Source organism: Mixophyes fleayi, chromosome 11 (assembly GCF_038048845.1).
Source record: "Mixophyes fleayi isolate aMixFle1 chromosome 11, aMixFle1.hap1, whole genome shotgun sequence".
NCBI lineage: Eukaryota > Metazoa > Chordata > Amphibia > Anura > Limnodynastidae > Mixophyes > Mixophyes fleayi.
In genome coordinates, this window is record NC_134412.1 from 52,443,222 (window position 1) to 52,466,895 (window position 23,674).

Sequence of the window (23,674 nt, forward strand, 5' to 3'; positions counted from 1 at the left end):
GATTGGACATTGGCACATTACTAATGGTCTCTCCATGGATAAGAGATACTTCTTCCAAAACCTCACTGATAGTCTGGCAAATAAAACACTCATAATCACTACTATCCTAGTAAGTTTCCTCTGACTCAATTTTGAGGTATACAGAATAGATCTCATTTTGTTCGATATGCCTGCATTTACTATTTAGATTAGCAATATCAAAACGGTGGCTGGATGCCACCACACATTAAGCTTGATTGCGCAAACTTGTTTTTGTTGATTTGTCTGGAAAATGATCTAATAGTATTTTGTCTAGCAATAAAAATAGGATACTAGAATACTAAAAAATATCTGATTACGGAGACATAAGGAACTTTACTATAGTTAATCTTATATTGCACCACTCTTCATCTGTTTCATAGGACTAGCTACTGATGATTTTCTTATGCTAGCCATACATGGGCAGATGCCCATTCAACCCGCAGTAAGACACTGTAACTATATAGCTTTTATTTTGTGCAAAAATTTTATTTACTCCACTTTATTTTAAAATATTGTCCATATATGGCAATCCAAGTCCTTGCTAAAGTATACAGGTATACCTCCAAAAGGAGAGTCTTTAGCTTCTTATTTAATTAGCAGAAATAGACTCAAATGGCTTTCATAAAGTAGTGTATCTTACAAAATGTACTTCCAATATGAGTTTTTAGCTTCCTAATTAATAAGCAGAAATAAACTTAGATATCTTTCATAAAGGAGGCACACTATCTATTAATATAATATAAACTGAGGACTATGGAGAGAAATATTTTTCATTGAGCTTCATTAAATAATAGTTCTTAATAGATAGGCATTGGCTGCATATTTGTATCTTATGCCCCTATAGAAAGCTGTTAAATAAATAACTGCTGTCTATTTTTAGGAATCTAAGGCCCATGAATCAGGTCTATAACAGGTGCTTGAAATGGGCTCTCTTAAAGTAGCATAAATTAGTCTGCTTATTAGGTATGAATCATACCAATGTTATATCAATGTACCACACTTATTACTTTTTAAGGAGCCATAATGGTGATCCAAAATACAATATTAGGCTAGTTCTAAGAAGAGTGTATTGCTAGCTGCCTATAAAGTTTCTAACTGTGGCTCTTATTATATTGAGTGGAGTAATGAGACCGATGAAAGTAAACACCGATGTGCGTTTCACTTAGTTACTTTCTCAAGGCAAAGGCTTTAGGCTCTCTAATTTTTTCTATTTTTTCATCTTTATACCCTTGACCATTCATTGTTAAAGCTTGTTTTTCGAAATTCTCATTTTCCTTACAATTTCTCTTTATTCTCTGGAACTGACTGAATGACACTCCCCTTTAACCAACTTTGATGGCGATTGCTCTCATAAACCAATAAAGGAATTTGAATTTGTTAGTTTACTATAATTTCTTGTCATTAATTTAGTTCCCTCTACATTAATTTCCAAGTCTAGGAAGTTGACCTTTTCTTTACTTTTTTCTATTGAAAATTTGATGTTCAAAGAATTGGAGTTTAACTTGGTACAAAACTTCAAATGTTGTATCATTCCCTTGCTTAACAAAGAAAACATCATCTATATAACGGTACCAGAGAGCCAGGTTCGCCCCTATGTCAGGATCACTCCATATGTGTGTATCCTCCCACCATTCCATAAAAATATTAGCATAACTAGGGGTGAACGTGGTTCCCATCGCTGTACCATTTTTCTGGGTATGGAAGATGTTATCATACCAAAAATAATTATTATTGAGTATCCTAATTATTCCTACCAAAATTAACTTTTTCAATTTCTCTTTCATAGCGGATTTATCTAAATAATATCGAACTGCTCCCACTCCATCATCATGATTAATAATTGTATATAATGAACTGACATCTGCAGTAGCTATAATATATGTATCCTTCCACATGAAGGTTTGCGGGGTGTTAAGAATATGTATTGTGTCTTTTAAATAAGATTTAATTTAATATCTTTCATAAATGGTTTAAGTTGGTGGTCAATAAAATGTGATAAATTTGATGTTAGTGATGATATCCCTGCCACAATAGGTCTTCTGGGGGGGCATGTTAAATATTTGTGGATTTGTGGGAGTATACAAAATATTGGAATGGAAGAATTTTCTACCTTAATGTACTCTTTTTGTTCTAATGTAATGGCACCCAATGTTTCATATTTATCTACAAAAGTATAGAGATTTTTCATGATGACATCTGTAGAATTGCTCCTCAATTTTTGGTATGTATTAGAATCTTCCAATTGGCGCATAACTTCAGTATGATACATTTGTATATTTGACATATACATTTGAATGTATATGTCAAAAACAATATATTGCAAGAATTTGTAGAAAGTTGAAGGAAAGATGGGCTGAACACCTCAGAAATATAAGGAAAGGATACCTGCTGCCCTCATTGTCAGCACATTGTAAACAGAAACATGAATATAACATTAATTCAATCAAGTCTTTCTGTGGAATTAAGAAAGTGCAAGGACAATGGAGGAGGAAGGATTCCAGCTCTTTATTAGCTCCAACAGAAATTAAGTTAATATACTCTTTGGGTACATTATCCCCTGTATATTGCTAGATTTGAATGTGGATCTTTCTTATATGACGTATATGATTGTTTTGATGCTTTCACCACCTGCGTTCGAGAATTGGATGTGACGTCAGCAAAAGTGACGCAGAGTAAGGGCGGAAGTGTGATAGGTGTACTAGATGGACGCAGGTTTTTTTTAGATGTAAATTGTATCGATTTTATAATTGGATCTTGGGACTATTTAAATCACTTTCGGAAAGCTGCAGTGATGTGGATAAAGTTTTTAGGATGAAACGCATGAAGGAAGGGAGCTTTCTGTTGGACCTCCATACCGAATAAGATCATCCTGGCCAGGAGTTTAAGATCTTGGTGGAGTATAGATAAGCTTAAGTTTTTTAATCTAATGTACGCGCATTTGATATCTATTTTGTATTAAAGGAATGCCATTTTAACCTGCAGCTGAATTGTGATATGTTATTTATCTAGCATTAATATGCTAAAGCCAGGGGCCACCTCTCCCTTCTCATCCTACTTGATCTCTCAGCTGCCTTCGACACCGTCGACCACTCCCTCCAGTCCTTTGACCTCTCCGCCACACAGTCCTATCCTGGTTGACCTCTTACCTTACTGACCGATCCTTCTCCGTCACCACCTCTGGGTCTCTCTCCCTTCCTTCCACTCTTCCAGTCGGGGTCCATCAGGGCTCTGTTTTGGGACCCTTACTCTTCTCTCTATACACCTCTTCCCTGGGTGAACTCATCAGCTCCTACAGCCTCAGCTACCACCTCTACACTGATGACATTCAACTTTTCCTCTCCTCTCCTGATCTCTCTCCCTCCCTCCTCTCTAGGGTGTCTGCCTGCCTCTCTGCCATCTCCTCCTGGATGTCATCTCGATTCCTCAAACTTAACCTCGCCAAAACTGAACTCATAGTCTTTCCTCCTCCTCACACCTCGCCCCCTTCTAACCTCTCCATCACTGTCGACAGCACCTCTATCTCCCCTGTCCCCCAACTTTGCTGCCTCAATGTCATCCTCGACTCCTCTCTCTCCTTTGCCCCCCACATTCTCTCTCTTGCTAAATCCTGCCGCTTCCAGCTGCGTAACATTGCTCGCATCCGGCCCTTCCTCTCCCAAGATGCCACCAAATATCTTATTCACTCTCTTATCATCTCCCGCTTGGACTACTGCAACCTCCTCCTTACTGGCCTCCCCCTCACTCATCTCGCTCCCCTTCAATCTGTACTTAATGCAGCCGCTAGGCTTATCTTCCTTTCTCGCTGCTCCTCTTCTGTCTCCCTCCTCTACCAATCCCTTTACTGGCTCCCCTTCCCCTACAGAATCCTGTTCAGGCTCCTCACTCTTACATTCAAGGCCCTCACCATCTCCACTGCACCCTACATCTCCACCCTCCTCTCTATTCATGCTCTATCCCGCCCTCCCCGATCTGCCAATGACCGTCGCCTCTCTTCCCCCACCTGATCACCTCCTCCCATGCGTGTATCCAAGACTACGCCCACGCTGCCCCCCTCCACTGGAACAAGCTCCCTCCCTCCATCAGAACTTCCCCTAATCTGTCCAGTTTCAAACGGGCTTTAAAAACCCACCTTTTTCTTAAAGCCTTCCAGTCTCCCACTTAACTTCCTACCTTTTCTTCTGCCTCTTCCCTCTTCCCTCTTTCCCCTTTCCTTATCCTCCGTTCTTCCTTCTCTCCCCCGTGTCTCTGTCTGTCTACCCCACCCCTTAGATTGTACACTCCTTTGAGCAGGGCCATCTCTCCTCCTGTCTTCACCACTTTTAACTCTGCTCTCCAGCCCTCTTCCTCGAGGACCCTCTTCCCCCTGTCCCCTCTCGCTCCCTCCTCGCCCCTCTGGGGGTGTCCCTGTCATCCCTGCTCTCCCTCTTGGACTCCGTCGATGGCGGACCTTCCCCTCTCCCCTCCCCCGCCCCTTTAGCTGTGCCTTGAGCTCACTGAGTTACTGTGCTTATTGTTTACTGTACTGTGCTGTCTCTCCTCGTATTGTAATTTCGTTTGTCCTTGTACGGCGCTACGGACACCTAGTGGCGCCCTATAAATAAAAATTAATAATAATAATAATAATACATTTGTATTTTGGTAGTATAAGTGTCTATTAAGATGCACTGCACCAGGATATTATTCCTTCCTGAGTTTTAGTTCAGTCAACTCTTGGGAACCACATCTGTAGGAATTAAGATGATTCAAGTTTCCTTTGGTGTAACGATTTTGTTTGAAATGATTACTTATTGGACTTCAGCTAACACATGAATGTTGTGCCAATTACTGATGTTGGTTAGATGTGATACCTTTACACACCATTCTTTTATGGGCTGTTAAAGAAATCTAGACTGAGTACTAATGATCTAAATGTATTGTGTTTTTATATATCTATTAGCAAATTGCCGATTACCAATTCCATTTTTTTAAGGTATGTTTAACTAAGGTTCAATCACACTATTGTTTTCAATCTTCAACTTCTACTCATCTGTATGTCATGCATGCTGGTCAAAAGATTTTCTAAACTTATATTCTAGACTATGATTTATTGATTAAGAGTATATTCAATAAAACTACTGTCAATCCATGAATCCAGAAAGACCATGAAAGCAAAAGAAGTATGATGGGTAAAAGATCTGGGCAGAAACAGTGAATTCAGAATTTTTAATGGTTTATGTTAATGTTCCCTGGGATGAACTCACCAGAACCACCTTGAATTTTCAGTTTCCTGGTTTCTGTGAACATTGGTTATTAAAGTGCCAATTGGTGGTATAGTCCTTTCACTGACAAAGAGATTTTCTGCAAGAGCATTCCTTTTCTATTAGTTGAAATCATTGCACCTGCATGGGGTCATCAGGGGGAAAAACAAGATTATTCTGGAAGGTCCGAGTAGACACATTTTCAGGTTTGGTCTCCTCAGTTAAATTTTAAACTGTGTCAACCTTATTACAAACATATGTTCATCTAGAAATACAGGAACATCTCATACTGCCATCTCATCCTTGATCTTACCTGAAAGTTCTAGCCAGAGAGCTGGTAAAAGTGTGACAGTAGTACATCCTTTCATAATTGATAGAGATAGTATCATGCACCGGTCCCGCTGACCATTCGGTCGTGGTCCGGTGCGCCTACCTCCCCATTTACAGCTGCTGCCTCTCCTGTATGAGTGCCACAGCTCCCGCCGCTGGGTGCCATCTTGCCGGTGGTACTGCGCATGCGCGGACCCGGGACTTTTGAAAACTTCCTTTATTTATCCTATTGGGTAATTGCCTTACCTACTCTATCTATTTAAACCACCTGCTGCATTGCTCAGGTGTCGGATCTTCAGGTCTCCCTACCTGTTTGGATGTAAATTCCTCTGGCTCCTGTACTTCCCCTCGGATTACCAGTTTACCTGGATCCCAGCGTTCTCCTGCAAACCGGTGTCCTATTGATTCTGCACCAGGGCTTTCAAGCTTACCAAGACCTCAGCGCTAAATTACTCTGCAGACCTTCACACTCCTGTGCTTTCCTGACTCACCCTACCAGTTCACCTGGACCCTAGCATTCTCCTACCAACCATCGCACCTCCTATTGTTCCGGTCCCAGGGCTTCCCAGCTCTTCAGGACCACACACTTATCTGCAGACCTTCGCACCCCTGTGCAGTCCTGATTCACAAGACCATCTTACCTGTATATCTGCGTACCTCCTTCTTGCTGAGAACTACTGCTGTCATCAGACCCTCCACCCTCAGAACTTAGTTATTGGGTTCTCCACCTGGTCTTGCTTGTCAACCACTTAAGGGCCGCAACCTGCGGTCAGCGAGCTGCTAAGTCCATATTCTCTTGTGGGGATCCTTGGTAAAAACCTCCCTTTCTGTTACACTTTGTGCCTCTTCGTGGATAATGTCAAGTTAAGCAGACCCCAAGGCCCCTCCAGACTTCTAGAGTGTGACATAGAGGCAGCGGCATTGTGCAGCAACTGAGATTTGTGTTGGAGTTCTGACTCCTACGAGCTCAATAGTAGATCCTGCTCCAAATCCTGAATCTAAATTGCATTGTGCGCTGAAAACTTTGCATTAGCAATTCATCACTCCACTGGGAGATGCACAAGGTCTGTTCACCTGGTGGACCTACAGCAATAGGGAGACTAGGATCCAGACTGCTCCCATAGCGGTACAGTGCTTCTGGCCAAGCATCTGGGACCATAAAGACACTGAGTAAACTTTACAACTTGACAAGAGATCGTATACTAGCAGCGCATGGGAGCAAAAGCCTGGCCAGATATTGGTGCAGTTGTTAACATAATGAACTCTGTAACATCATTAAAAAAATAGAATCAACAGTTTGGCTTGATTCCAGGTACTCTGTGGTGGTCTACCATCTTGGAAATACCATAACAACTGCATCAATACAACTGGTGGAAACTACAATTTGGCCTGGAGTAAAAACTTCTACAACTTGGCTAAATTAAATCACCATAGACTTTACAGAGCCTAAGAGTAAAGACTATATGAGACAATTGACTGCAATTTTACAACTTGACTGGAACATCAATCACAGTTCAGCGTACTGGTATATCTCCCTTGCATTGTCCTGGCTATTGCATCAGAGCCACTTTGCAAAACTACAGCTTGGCCTGTGTCCTGGCTATTGCATCAGAGCCACTTTGCAAAACTACAGCTTGGCCTGTGGACTATACAGTTTGTTTCGGTTATCATGATTTTTCCATTGAAAATAATAGTGGTTATTAATATAGTGATTCTGGGACGATGTGGAGGCTTTATGGATGTTGGTAGCTGTTCTAGGAGTTATTTAATTGTTCTATGTTACCTTTAGTTACTATTTTACAGTTTGTTTGTTTTTATTACATTCTGTAAATAAAGATAACCTTGTATCTTTGTCTCTTGTCTGTGTGGTCCAATAGAACCATAAGGTGCCAGGGTTATCTAGGGAGCGCCAGCTCTAACACCACGGTATCCTGACACTTATTACTTTCTTGCTGCAACAGTCGATAACCAATGGATTTTCATGAATATGTTTTTACTCATTATTCTATTCTACAATAATTGTCAAAACACTGAGGTTAAAATAGAATAGTTTTGAACAAGAAAGTTTTCTGTAGACATAAAGCCGCTATATTTTGTAGTAAAAATATTTACACACTTAATGGCGCTGGGTTTAGTTTCCCAATACATGGATAACTTAAAAGATGTGGAACAGCTGCTGCCTCAGTGCTCTGAGTAACCCTATTATTCTTCAGACAAAGACCTAGAAAGTGATGCAGCAGTAATTGTAGTAACAAAAATTATGACACAAGTTGAAAAACAGAAACAGAACAGTTACTTTTAAATGACTAACTTTAATATAAATTGCGAGTAAGACCAATCTATCTTAAAAAATCAGATAAACAATAAAATAAAGCAGCTGTATTGCATGTTCCATTCTTCTCTGTTTATTTTCATACGCAGACACTAATTCTGTATAACTCATTGTTTATTACCAACTCAATGGTTTCTTTCTTTATAGTTCAAAGTTAAAAGTTGGCCTAGATATAGATTTGTATCTATTACAGGTAGGTCAAATTATTGCAATGGTTAAATAATTTCTGGGCGTGGACATAAAAACTTGCAGTGCTCTCCAATCCATCTTTATGTATACAGAAACAAGTAATGAAATTAATTTGTATTTATAGATATTTAGGAATACATTACCTTTACTAAAATCTCAGTATTTTGTACTTTTATTTTCATGATCTTGCATGCATTGTCATAATCTTTGTGATTGTTGATTTAAACATTATTTCATAAGGGATGTTGCGGGATATAAGAAAATCCTTTTGGTAAGGCCAAAGTTGCATGCAACCTTTACATCTCAGTTTCCTGCATTATGGTTTTGAGTTTCTTTTTAGCTTGTGTAGGACTTAGCTGTGCTTGTAACAAAGTTCCAATTTCCTGCTTTTGTTTATTTGGGCCTAGAGGAGACAGAGAGGTACAACTTTCTTTGCACAGTGCATAGATACTTATTTAATCAGAAAGCACAACGAATGAATGCGGATAATCAACTTGTCTGAAGAGGGGATTGTGGCCAGGGCTGCCATCAGAAATCGTGGGGCCCAGTACAAATGAAACAGGCAGGGACCCCCAATGAACGCCCCCACCCCTCTTGGTTAGTGTCGTCCCCCCCCCCCCCCCCCCCCCCGAAAAAAAAAAAAACCAACAAAAAACAAAAATTTGACATTAAGGGAGAAAATAACTATTATCCCTCAAGAAATACAGCTTAACCCATTATCATACTTGGAAGCCTAGTCTCCCACAAAATTCAGAGCAAAAAAAAATGTGATAATAAAATATCTTTAAATATACTTACCCAGATGTTGCAGCTGCTGCTCCTTGCTCCTTATTCTTACAGCAGCGGCAGGAACATCAGTGTGACGTCAGGTCACACCACACCATCACTCAGGGGTGGATTGGGAACTTAGAGTTGCCCTGGAAAAAATTCTGGAAGTGGCCTCACATGGGCGGGACCAAACAGTGGGCTGGTCCAACACAAAAGTAGGCGGGATTAACTCGATTATCCATAACCACATCAGTTATAAGTGGCAGGTGAGGCTAATGGAACACGCAGTAGTAGGCAGAGTCACAGTAAACAGACACAAAGAAAGGTTATAAAGTATTGTGCTACACCCCAAGTATTTATTAATGTAGAACTGAAAACTGCCATGTAAGAGGAGTGTGACTATATTGTGTAAAAAAAAGACATTTGACACACCGCACAGACAGGCCATGCCAGGCTCCTATCTATAAGAAAGTCATTAATTCAGAGGTCCCACTCCCCTTCCTTTACCATCAAGCATTGAATTCTGACTAAATTTCTCCTCACGTGTGCGAGTATGTGGTAGGTAAATTATATTGTAATCTACACAGGGACTGATATGCATGAATAAAATGCTGGTGTTCCATACAGATGTACAACATGTTCATAATATTTAAACCATATTTTTTAAGCTTGCAAGCAGGGCCTTCCATATATTGTAAGCTTGTGAGCAGGGCCTTCCATATATTGTAAGCTTGTGAGCAGGGCCTTCCATATATTGTAAGCTTGCGAGCAGGGCCTTCCATATATTGTAAGCTTGCGAGCAGGGCCTTCCATATATTGTAAACTTGCGAGCAGGGCCTTCTCACCTCTTTGTCAGTTTTACCCAGTTTATTACTGTGTTTGCCCCCACTTGTAAAGCACTATGGAATATGTTGGCGCGATATAAATAAATGATGATGATAAAGAGTTAAAATAATAAGTAAATGCTCTGCAGAAAGGAACTGTGAGTTTCCAAATTTGCAGGATAATCCATTCAATACCTAATGAATTTACTTACAGTACCTGCTTAAAAGTGACCAGGTAGAGAAATAAAAGAAAGATGTCAGTGCTGGAATATTGCAAGGACAGCAGCACTGTCAGATGGGAGAGTACCACTGTTCTGCAGTAGAATCAGATCATAAACGTGTAACATGGTCTCATAACAAGCCTAAAATCCTTAAATACTACCAAATAATGAGGATGAAATACAATTTTGGATGTTATAAGACATAGAAAGATGACACAGTAGGCTGGCAAGCAGATTTACTCCACAAGGAAATTCTGTTGCCAATGATGATCTGATATTAGCTCAGTACTCTCTCAGAGTGTTCAGTTCAGGTCACTTACCCATAGGAGTGCGCAGAACACTTCATTAAGGTGTGCACCCAGGGACACAGAGCGAGGGATACTCTGTGCTGCAACTTGCTGCCGGAAGGGCGTGTACAGCAGTGTCTAGGGGAAGGGTGCCTAATAGTGCCCCCAGTTCATATAACACCAAACAATAGTGCCTTCAGTTCATATAACACCAAACACCAAACAATACTGCCCCCAAATCAATCACATTACACCAAACAAGTGCCCCCGGAACATATTATGCCAAACAATACTGCCCCCAGGTGATAATATGCCACACAGTAGTGCCGACAGATAATAATTAGGGATGTGCACCGGCGACTTTTGGTGTCTCGTGTTTTGTGTTTTGGATTCGGATTTCCGCGATGTTTTGGGTTCGGATTTGTTTCGCAAAACACCTGCCGAAAGGTTTTGGTTCGGATTTAAGGTTTTGGATTCGGATTTTTTTTGAAAAAAGCATAAAAAGTTCAAAAATCAAGTTTTTGGGCTTATTTTCACTCCTACGCTATTATTAACCTCAATAACATTCAATAACAAGCATTTCCACTAATTTACCGTGTATTCTGAACACCTCACAATATAGTTATTAGTCCAAAACGTTGCAACGAGGTATCTTTCTGGACTGCGTAGAGGAGTGGGTCACCACAATATAATAAGAAAACCATCAACTGGTCTTAATCGCACCAAAAAATGTACCTGGACTGCGTAGAGGAGTGGGTCACCACAATATAATTTAAAAACCCTGAACTTGTATGATTCGCACCAATAAATGTATCTGGACTGAATAGAGGAGTGGGTCACCACAATACAATTTAAAAACCCTGAACTTGTATGATTCGCACCAATAAATGTATCTGGACTGTGTAGAGGAGTGGGTCACCACAATATAATAAGAAAACCATCAACTGGTCTTAATCACACCAAAAAATGTACCTGGACTGCGTAGAGGAGTGGGTCACCACAATATAATTTAAAAACCCTGAACTTGTATGATTCGCAGTCGCACCAATAAATGTATCTGGACTGCATAGAGGAGTGGGTCACCACAATATAATTTAAAAACCCTGAACTTGTATGATTCGCACCAATAAATGTATCTGGACTGCGTAGAGGAGTGGGTCACCACAATATAATTTAAAAACCCTGAACTTGTATGATTCGCACCAATAAATGTATCTGGACTGCGTAGGGGAGTGGGTCACCACAATATAATTTAAAAACCCTGAACTTGTATGATTCGCACCAATAAATGTATCTGGACTGCGTAGAGGAGTGGGTCACCACAATATAATAAGAAAACCATCAACTGATCTTAATCACACCAAAAAATGTATCTGGTCTGCATAGAGGAGTGGGTCACCACAATATAATTTAAAAACCCTGAACTTGTATGATTCGCACCAATAAATGTATCTGGACTGCGTAGAGGAGTGGGTCACCACAATATAATTTAAAAACCCTGAACTTGTATGATTCGCACCAATAAATGTATCTGGACTGCGTAGAGGAGTGGGTCACCACAATATAATTTAAAAACCCTGAACTTGTATGATTCGCACCAATAAATGTATCTGGACTGCGTAGAGGAGTGGGTCACCACAATATAATAAGAAAACCATCAACTGATCTTAATCACACCAAAAAATGTACCTGGACTGCGTAGAGGAGTGGGTCACCACAATATAATTTTAAAACCCTGAACTTGTATGATTCGCACCAATAAATGTATCTGGACTGCGTAGAGGAGTGGTCACCACAATATAATTAATAAAAAACCCTCCACGGGTCTGAATTTCCCAAAAAAATAATTCTGGGCTGTGTAGTGGGGTGGCCCCGGTACTAAATTTGATACCTGGCCCACAATACCTCCTCCAAGTTCCAAGTGTAGTGTTTATAACATATTAACACTACACTAATTCTAGCACGTCAAACCCTCTTGTTTTAAATAATGACAGGGCATATAACTTTTGATTAAATTTTTGTAATTTGTTGACATTTTGTTTTACTTTTTGAACATGGCAAACGACTGTTGAATGGTCACATAATGCCAAAAAAATAGTTGCAAGATGGAATTGTCCTTGGGCCCTCCCACCCACCCTTATGTTGTTGAAATAGGACATGCACACTTTAACAAACCAATCATTTCAGCGACAGGGCCTACCAAACAACTGTGGCTGAAATGATTGGTTTGTTTGGGCCCCAACACCAAAATAACAATTCATCTCTCCCTGTACAAACTAAACAGGCTCTACTGAGGAAAGATGTCGTCCTCATCCTCAACCTCTGATTCCTCTCCCCCTACAGTGTGTACTTCCTCCTCCTCACACATTATCAATTCGTCCCCGCTGGACTCCACAACCACAGGTCCCTCTGTACTATCTGGAGGGCAGTGCTGTACTTCATTGAGGAATTGATTATTCATTTTTATAAACATCATTTTTTCAATGTTGTGAGGAAGCAACCTCCTTCGCCGCTCACTGACCAGGTTCACCGCTGCACTAAAAACTCTTTCCGAGTACACACTGGAGGGGGGACAACTCAGGTAAAATAGAGCCAGTTTGTATAGGGGCTTCCAAACTGCCTTTTTTTCCTGCCAGTAACAATATGGACTGTCTGACATGTCTATTTGGATGGTGTCAGCAAAATAATCCTCCACCATTTTTTCAATTGTGACAGCATCCAATGCAGCGACAGTAGACATGTCTGCAATGGTTGGCAGGTCCTTCAGTCCGGACCAGATGTTATCAGCATCCCCGCCAGCGGCTCTTTTAGGAAAACTGAGCTTTTTCCTCGCAGCCATAGATGTGGAAGAAAATGAGGGTGGAGCTGTTGGCATGTCACGGTCCTCTTCAGAGGACAATCTCCTGACCAGAAGGTCTTTGCACCGCTGTAGACTTGTGTCCGCCGGAAACAGAGACACAACATACGCTTTAAACCGGTGGCCAGAATGTATTCCTCTGACTTTAAAAGAGTGACCACCCTCAGATCCTGGCAAAGCGTACGAAGGGCTTCATCCACAAGAGCTACATGCTTTGTTGGATCGCAATGCTTTACCAGCTCCTCCCTCACTTTCTCCAGCTGCTTTTGCAACAGCCTGATCAGGGGAATGACCTGACTCAAGCTGGCAGTGTCGGAACTGACTTCTCGTGTGGCAAGTTCAAACGGCTGGAGAACCTTGCACAACACGGAAATCAGACTCCACTGCGCTCGACTCAGGCGCATCCCCACTCCTTTGCCTATGTCGTAGGTGGCTGTGTAGGCCTGAATGGCCTTTTGCTGCTCCTCCATCCTCTGCAGCATATAGAGGGTGGAGTTCCAGTGCGTCACAACCTCTTGTTTGAGGTGATGGCAGGGCAGGTTCATGCTTTTTTGATGTGCCTCTTGTCTGCGGTAGGCACTGGCTGAATGTCGAAAGTGTCCAGCAATTTTGCGCGCCACCGCAAGCATCTCCTGCACACCCCTGTCACTCTTGAGGTAATGCTGCACCACCAAATTAATGGTGTGGGCAAAACATGGGACGTGCTGGAAATTGCCCATATTTAATGCCCGCACAATGTTACTGGCATTGTCTGACACCACAAATCCCCATGAGAGTCTAAGTGGGGTAAGCCACTGGGAGATAATTTCCCTCAGTTTCTCTAATATGTTGTCAGCGTTGTGCCTCTTATTAAAGCCTGTAATACACAATGTTGCCTGCCTTTGCACGAGCAGCCATTTTGTAGATGCTGCTACTGATGCAGCTGTTGCTGTTGCTGCGGAAGGCGATGCATCTACCCAGTGGGCTGTCACAGTCATATAGTCCTTCGTTTGGCCAGAACCACTTGTCCACATGTCTGTGGTTAAGTGGACAGTGGGTACAACTGCATTTTTCAGAGCACTGAGGACACTTGATCGTACTTCTCTGTACATTTTTGGTATCGCCTGCCTAGTGAAGTGGAATCTCGACGGGATTTGGTACCGGGGACACAATACCTCCATCAACCCTCTAAATCCCACTCCACTGATGGCGGACAGCGGGCGCACGTCTAACACCAACATTGCAGTTACAGCCGCAGTAATACGCTTTGCAATAGGGTGACTACTATCGTATTTTGTGGTCATGGCAAACGACTGTTGGACAGTCAATTGTTTTGTGAAAGACTTAGTGGTCTTACGACTTCCCCTCTGGGAAGATGACCGACTAACAGCAGCAACAGCAGCAGTAGCAGTAGTAGGCGTACCGCTGCAGGATTCCTCGGATGAATCCCGTATTGGAGAGTACTCAGTCTGGCTGCTGACTTGGGCTGCAGGACTCAATCTGATGGAGATCGTGGAGGAAGTTGACGAGGAGGGTGTTGCTGGTGTGTATCCAACTGGACCACGGGATTTAGGTGTCCCTGTACCGATGACGGTCCTAGCCCCAGTTCCTGAACTAACCACTGAACTATGAAGGTTATTCAGGTGACGTATAAGGGAGGATGTCCCTAGGTGGGCAAGATCCTTACCCCTGCTTATTTGAGCTTTACATAAGCTACATATGGCCATACATTGGTTGTCCGGATTTGGATAAAAATAACTCCAGACCGAAGAGGTGCATTTTTTGGTCTTCTGACCAGGCATGACGATGGGCTTTTTCATCCCATGGACATCAGCTGTTTCCCCCCCTGGTGCCTCATTTACAATAACCACATCACCATCCTCATCATCAAGTTCCTCCACAGCGCCAGCTACATCATCAATAGCCTCCTACCGAGCCACCTCTTCCCGTACAGTGACGGGAAGGTCAGGCTTGACAACCACCAACACCCTTGGACTCGCCTTGGGGATTTGTGATAATTTCTCTTTAGAAGGCAGAGTTGTTTGCTGTTATGTTGCTGACAGCATAACTCTCTTCAATTTTTTGTAGGGGGGTGAGGAGGAGGGCTAAGATCCTTGGGTGAAGATGGACATGGTCATGAACACGGGCCAGGGCCTAAGCCGTTCCTTGCCACTACGTGTCGTAGATGGCATATTGCCAACTTTACGTTTCTCCTCAGATGATTTTAAGTTTCTCTTTTTGCTTTTTTTGAGAACTTGGGCTTTTTGGATTTTACATGCCCTGTACTAGGAGATTGGGCATCGGGCTTGGAAGACGACGTTGATGGCATTTCATCATCTACTGCAGAATGTGTGAACCTGGTAATATTGCAGACAGTACCAATGGACTTATACTGCAGGATTGGTTTTGCAAATTTTGTTGTAATTAATTTTTTTTTAAATTATTTTTTTGTATTTTTTTTTATAACTTTTTTTTAATTTTTTAAACACTTGGGAATAATGGGGAAATAACTATATCCTTAGAAGCACAGGACACAGGACCACTGGACCACTGGACTGAACAGGACACAGCACAGGACCCAGCAGCACCACTGAACTCAAAATTGACAGAGCACAGCACACAGCACCACTGGACTTTTACTGTTGAATGTGTGAACTTGGTAATATTGCAGTACCAATGGGCTTATACTGCAGGATTGGTTTTGCAAATTTGGTTGTAATTAATTTTTTTTTTAATTATTTTTTTGTATTTTTTTTTATAACTTTTTTTTAATTTTTTAAACACTTGGAAATAATGGGGAAATAACTATGCCCTTAGAAGAACAGGACACAGGACCACTGGACTGAACAGGACACAACACAGGACCCAGCAGCACCACTGAACTCAAAATTGACAGAGCACAGCACACAGCACCACTGGACTGATACTGCAGAACACAGCACAGCACAGCACAGCACAGAACTAAACAGCACAGCACGAGATCTACCAGGACAGAGGACCACCTAACACACCCTCCCTCTACCCTGATCAATGCCCGAGTGAAGATGGCGGCGACTAGCGGGAAATTTATAGGATCCGAGTATCGCGAGATCTGACAGCGGGATTATGACTCAGAGCTTCGGTTTCAAGTTTTCATTTGGCGCCAATACCCGGATCTGTCTCGGATCCGACTCGGATCGGAAAGGTTCGGGTGGGCTCGGATTCACAAAATCCGAGTGCGCTCATCTCTAATAATAATATGCCACAAAGTAGTGCCCACAGATAATAATATGCCAAGTAGTGCACCCCAAATAATAATATGCCACACAGTAGTGCTCCAATTCAAATTGTGACACACACTACAAACACTAAAAACTGCTCTGTAGTCCTATATGTGATTCAACTCACCTCTCACACTGATGTTGTCCGTTCCTCATTGGTTAATAGGCTGCTCACAGCTTTTCTATCTCAGCTCCAGGATGTTGAGCTCCCTCCTGTTTGTGCTGCAGCCAACCCTCAGTGAAAAGTAGCCTAGTGATTTACTTCCAGGACTGCTTCACTGTCGGACCCCTTGTGGTCGGAGTGAAAACAACATGCAAAAAAAAACCCGAATGAATGAAAATGAAAGTATAATAGAGCCGCCGGGCCCCATGGTGACCCCTAGCCCGGTACAAGAGTACCCCCTGTAGTCCCCTGATGCCGGCCCTGATTGTGGCACTATATACTAGTCTGTGGTAGGACATGTAATAGAACATTTTTCTGTAAAAGAGGTGTGACTAGAGCATAGGTCATGGCCTATTGCACCTAAAGGCTTCAATTTATTGCCTAAAGTAGAGATATAACATGATAGATGGTTACATTTAAAGTGACTGGAATGAATAGAAAATTGCATGTGTGGATGAAAAATAGAAGGTCATAGCGAATAATGACTAAAGCTACTGAACATATTAGAAATTTTAAAAAATATTTCAGTGCTTGTTTGAGTATATAAGTTGGATACATTTGCATCTTTAAATATGCTGGAAAAAATGCATACAGGAAAAAGTGCATTTAAATTAATACATACAGTATATATCTAAAAACTGAACTAATCGTGTAAGCAACCCCTCGTCTCTGCTCACCTCCTCTCATCTCTCTATCTGTTGACACTATTACCCTATCCTTTGTTCCCCAAGTTCCCTACCTAGAAGATATCTTTGACTCTTCCCTCTCTCACTCCCCACATTCAGTACCTCTCCCAATCTTGCCATTTCCACCTTTGAAACATCTCCAGGATTATACCCTTTTTATACATTCTTCACACTGGTCCCAAGTTCTCTTGTCTCTCCCCACTCTAATCCATCATCACTACTACTCCTCTACTTTTTCTTTCCATCTTCTCCACATCTGCCTCCCCTCTCTGTCACCCTCTTCACTGGCTCCCTCTCCACTACAGAGTTCAGTTTAAACTACTTAAGCTCAACTATAAAATCCTACCTCCCCTCATGTCTCCAACCTCATCTCCCTCCACACTCTATTCTGCCCTCTTCATTCTGCTAATGACCATCACATCTCCTCGTCACTCATTCCCTCCTCACACTCTCATCTCCAAGACTTCTCCTCTCCTCCTTGGAAACTCACCTCCTCACCTAATGTGACTCTCTACCTCCAAAGCTTCAAGCAGGCTTTTAAAACCCACATCTTCATCAAAGCCTATCAGCTCTCCTCCTAACTCTCCCCTTGTTTCACCCCTGTTTATTTACCCCTCCCTGTAGACTGTATTCTCTCATGGTCCTCCTCTCTCATGTCCTCCTTCCTGCACTTTTGTTACCACCACCTGACTATGCCATTCCTCCCCTTCTCAGTCAAGGACTCTGATCCTGTTTACTGCACCCATTATACCGGTTAATGGATGAGTGCTGTTTTGCTCCCTTTAATTTCCCCCTCTATTTCTTATACTTTTGGGAGAGGTTACCTACACACACACCTCCTCAGTGCTGGTTACTTTGTTCTGTTTATATTGAATTGCTGTGTTTTTATTGTCATTGTACTGTTTTGCCTTTTAATGTTTTGCCCTGTACCTCCACGTTATGTCTTACTGTATATTCTGTATATTCTGTAGACAGCTGCAGACCCTTTGTGGCGCATTATAAATAAAGGATTAACAATAACAATAGCATATTGGGTAAGTTCATGTCAGTAGTATCAAATGTGTATACTTGTGCACCATTATAGCATAGAGAAAGCATAGAGAAAAGGTAGAGGTAGCATAGAGATGTGGTTTGATATTGTTCTAGTAAATGTGAAAGTCACATTCCCCTATTTGTACACAATATAATAATGTTATGTAGTGTCATATACAAAAGAGAGAATATAGTAATGCAATGTAACATCATATACACAAGAGAGAATAGTGTCTGGACAGAGTTATTAATAAATCACATTTACTATAAAAAGTAGAGATGTGCGCAGACCCCTTTGTTTTGCTTTTTGCTCTAAGACTTCTTTGTATTTGTGTTTTGGTTGTGGTTTTGCCCAAAAATCCTCAAAGGTTTTGGTTATAGATCTGTATTTAATTAAAAATGTTGAAAAATAGGTAAAATCATGTAATTTTGAGCTGATTTTGCTCCTATGTTACTATTTATAGCATTAGTATTTAATTACAGTAATTTAAAATTTATTTTCCAATGATCACTTCACAACTGCCACCACACAATTGAAATGGTTTGAGAAAATCGTTAACTCATATCGAGGACCTGAGTCATTAAGGAGAGCAAGGCAAAAAAAAGGAGTAAATTTGATCCTGGTCAAACCATGTTACAATGCAAGGGATGCAAATTAGTTTATTTTGCACATAAAGAAAATACTGGCTGTTTTTTCACATAGCACACAAATACTTGATAGCTTTATTTTTACACTGAAATTTAAAGTTGATCTAGGACATGCCCTACCCCAATTATAGATCTATCACCACATTTCGAATTTACCTCCCCCTCCAAAGCAACATGGTTTTACCATGGTGCAAAGTTACTCCTTTTTTTTTGCTTTGCTCTCCTTAATGACTCAGTTCCAAAGTGTGAAAGTCCACCTCGTTCGACAGTTACATGATCGACATTTATATGGTCATCACAATACTATAGACAGGGTTGGAAAGCTGAAACTACAAAGAAAGAATAAACCTTTTTATATAGGTACCCAGAGGTATAAAAATGGTACAAGTGTACTAGTTCCGCTGCTGTTAAGGGAGGATGCAAGTCTCCCAAATAGACAACAACAAACAATAAAAGGTAAACAGCGCTGAGAGACTAGTGCACAATAATATAGATTAAAAAGATATATATTTATATAAAAACATGATGTTTAATACTGGTGATATGTGTATATTTTCAAATTTAATATAAGACATAAAAAAACACATGCGTGAGATATGTAGATTATGATCAGAATAGAACCCTGCAAATAGCAACTACCAACTACCAACTATAAGAACCAGAATCTACTAATAGGATTGGCACAGTCTTGTTTAGAATTAACACCAGGGCCGGACTGACCATCTGGCACTTCTGGCAAATGGCAGAAGGGCCTATTGCTAGTTGGGACGATCCAGCCGTCCGCATGCCCACCTGAGCAGCAGCACCTCCCTGAGCGCTGCTCGGTGGACAGAGATTCAATGACGTGCGGCCGATGCAAGTAATCATATGGGACGGCACCTGTCACATGGTGCGCGACCCATGTGATTACTTTTATCTGCGGCACGTTACTGAATCTTCGTCCGAGCATGCGGATGGCTGGATTGTGAAGTGAAGCGGATGTAACAAGGTAAGTGTAATTGATTGTAAGTGTAGGTGTGTGTGGCCGCAGTGTTTCAATATGCGGTGTGTATGGTCGCAGTGTTTCAATATGGGGTGTGTGTGGCCGCAGTGTTTCAGTATGGGGGGTGTGTGGCCACAGTGTTTCAATATTTACCTTTTAGCTATATTTTTATATTTTTTTTTTCTATATGTATATGCTAATATTATTCATATAATGTTTTGTTTCTTTTGTTTTTTTGTTTTTTATTTTTGTTATGTATTTTTATTACATTCTCTACTTGATATTATGGGATAGGTCTCACCCATAAGGGGTTAATCTCTTGATGCAGGTTACTATGGTACTTTTTCAACCAAGGATCACCAGTTGCATGCATGATTGATTAATTAATTGGTTTGTGCTATTTAAATGAGGTCTTGAACCCTGCTAGATCAACTGTGTTATCCTTCTGATGAAGTCATTTAGTGCAATGAAACGCGTTAGGGTACCCTGCTCTTATCTCATCTACTACCTTTGACGTCACTGGATTTTATTAATCACACTGGATTGTTAGTCTACTATATTTTAAAGTGGAATTATACACCTTCATTCAGCACGCCATTCATGACTGCAGGACGCAGGCTATCATCTCACTATGAGCCATCCATACCGCTTTATTATCGCTGTTTCTCACATTGGTTCCTCCAGAGCCGCCAGCCTGCCAATTGTCTGCTGTCGGCAGGCAGGCCGGGGGAGTCCAGGCACACAGCTCCACTTATCTTTTTTCCCTTCAGCTATGTGAGTGCGCTTAGATCTGCTTGCCCGTGGGGTGAGAGCCGCGGACAGACATTCCCGAGTCCCTCCGCTCATCTAGGGGAGCGGTTTCAAGATTGAACGTTAATATACCAACTTCATATGCCTATGACATTCCATGAGTATGTTCATATAATAGCTACTTATCCTCTGCAGAGTGATTTTTCTGTCCACCATCAATTGACTGTCCACGATTCTACATTGACTATGTTTTATTGAAACTCCTCTATAATCCATATCAACGGATCATTGTTTGCTTAATATGAAATATCTGTTATCTTGATTGTACACCTGTAATTAATACACATGGGGGTAAATGTATCAATATGGGGGTTCTTCAACACCCGCGTGTTCAGCCTCTTTCGCGATTAAATTTCAAGCGGCGCTGCATTGTAAAGGGTTAACTTCCCTTTACAATGCAGCGCCGCTTGAAATTTAATCGCGGAAGAGGCTGAACACGCGGGTGTTGAAGAACCCGCATATTGATACATTTACCCCATGGTGTCAATTCTAAACAAGACTATGTCATTCCTATTAGTAGATTCTGGCTCTTTTAGTTGGTAGTTGCTATTTGCAGGGTTCTCTTCTTATCATGATCTACATATCTCATGCATGTGTTTTTTTATGTCTTATATTACATTTGATGTTTTATACTGGGTGATTCATGTATATTTTCATGTTTTTATATATCTATCTTTTAAGATGTTTTTTAATCTATATTATTGTACACTAGTCTCTGAGCGCTGTTTACCTTTTATTGTCTAGGGTTGGAAAGTAGACAATGACATCAATATTATTAGGTCGACAATTGAAATGTAGACAGTATTTTTAGGTTGACAATTATATCCCTATCACTCCACTTATCCCTATGCGTATTCCTATCCCTAACCATATAATACTGTCTACATTTGAATTGTTGATGTAACTTTGTGGAATTTCTGAATGTTGCCCAAATGAATGTCTAGTCGTCGACCACATGGAATTGTGAGGATGAGTAGTAATGACAATGATTTAGACATAGAAATTGAAGATGCTGCTTTGGAACTTGCTGATGTGTAACAGGGTGAGGCGGATATTTGTGGACCTGAAAATGTTACAATGTGTTGTGTTTGAACAAGATAATGAGGAAAATTATGTATGTCCAAGTAAGTCAGTCACTAGTGGTACCAGTTCTTGCCCATTATAAGTGTATTATCATGCCTGGACAAACAACCAAAAAAGCCACCTTTTGCATGCAGAAAGTTTTTATCCCAACCCAGGCCACATTTGTCAAGGCATCTGTTGTCTTTGTGACGCCACGAAAAATAGAGATAGGCACCTCCTACCTTAATCATCATTATTTATATAATGCCTATAGCGCTTTACAATTGGGAACAGTAATAAAATAATACTGGGTAATACAGACAGACAGAGGTAAGAAGGCCATGCACTCAAGCTTACAATATCCTTGTTATGTTATTTGCAGTAAGTTCATTCAAGTAGTTTATCAAAAGGTGGAAAATCATGTATAGTAACAAGCAGTCCAGCATCAGCTATCGGCAAAAAGGATAGACATCTCATGCAGTCTTCACAACACCTTCATCATCAACCTCTTCATTAGTACGTAGTCCAGCATCCAATTTTCAAATACAAACTGACTCCCCTAATGCAATCCATAAGAGACATCCTTGCGCACTATGGCTGCTTTTGCAATTATGACAGCCAGCATCCTGTTGCACTAAAGCCATGACAGCTATGTTAGCATTGGATGTGTGTCCAATTTCCACCATCAATGCATTAGGGTTAGCAGATTAGTTGAGATCATGTGTACACACTACCAAATTCCATCTCAATTCCATTTCTCCCAAAAAGCAATTCCTCAGCTGTATTGGGAGGTGTTAAAGTAAGAATTGAATTTATATAGCAAACGAACTTTAAGAAAAAAGTAGAATTGATCATTTACAAAATACAAGCTTGCGTTTTGATAATATCACGTTAAAATTTAAATCCTGAAATTCTGCCTCTTCAAATGAAACTGTTATTTTTATAAACACTTAACAGTAGGCTGTTTTACCATTTAAATGGTACACGACAATTGACTGAGATAGAATATGGGCATTCCTTGGTCTTTTGAGTTCTCCAGACTATGAGGGAGAATGTAGAATGTCTTTGTTTACCAGGAGTTAAATGGCAACATCTGTTCTTAGAATTAACTCTTCCACTGTTGCTCACATCTCTGTCTCCTCAGCTCACACAAACAGAGAAAAAATACCACATCAAATAAAACTAAACAGTATATAATACAGTTTTTATTACTAATATATTGGCTTCATCCAAAAATAACTTTGACAGAGGTTAAACAAAATATAAGTCATTCCCTAGAAAATGCCATTGTACCGACTATCCACTTAACTCTGGATTTGTGGACAAGCGGTACTGGTCAAACAAAAAACTACATGATAGTGGCAGCCCACTGGGAAGGTGTATTGCCTTCTGCAGCAGAAGGGCTTGTAGCATCATCATCATCCTCCTCATCCCTTCAGCATAGTAGAGCTAGCACACAATGCCAGGTCATTCACAGCAACCTGTTTTTTGTCCCCTAAATACTTCAGATGTCACTTGTACTGCCCCTCACACAATTGCTTTCAGATGGAAACACTTGGGATTTTAAAAGTAAAAAAATATATCAATATTTTTTTGGGGTGTCCTGCTCAATGCACACCCTATAAACAATAAAGCCCAAAAGCCTTAAAGTATGGAAAACAGCACTTTTACCAACATACTAATTGGAAAAAAAATTGGAAAGCAGCCAGAAAATCTAAAAATATATGTGTCTAAACCATTTGAAGAGTACAGCTAATAAACTAGGAATTCAGTGCTCAAGATAAGGGATAAATATATAAGGAAAGAAAGGGCAATTGAACATATCAAATTCGCAAATTTGCTTACATACAATACAATATTTGAAATATTTCAAAAGACATACCAATATAGGATTAATAATGAGAATAAAACATTTAGATAATTGTATGTAAATTACACCAATGTACACAGAGTAATGATAAAACAGACTGATCTACCTAATAAGAG

The 23,674-nt window shown here is 40.8% G+C and overlaps 1 protein-coding gene across 10 annotated transcripts in view; it reads left to right on the forward strand.

Annotated features, from left to right (window-relative positions):
* The window catches only part of GRIK4 (glutamate ionotropic receptor kainate type subunit 4), a 341,881-nt gene that overhangs the window by 225,025 nt on the left and 93,182 nt on the right, over window positions 1-23,674 (forward strand). For 7 of the 10 annotated variants that reach the window (XM_075191038.1, XM_075191037.1, XM_075191032.1 and 4 more), the window contains one exon: window positions 2-109. The exons of 2 other annotated variants lie outside the window; for them this stretch is intronic. In XM_075191038.1, coding sequence (XP_075047139.1) covers window positions 2-109 — 108 coding nt within the window. Of the gene's footprint in view, window position 1; window positions 114-23,674 lie in introns of those variants that run through there. One more of the 10 variants, XM_075191039.1, reaches the window with a different exon arrangement.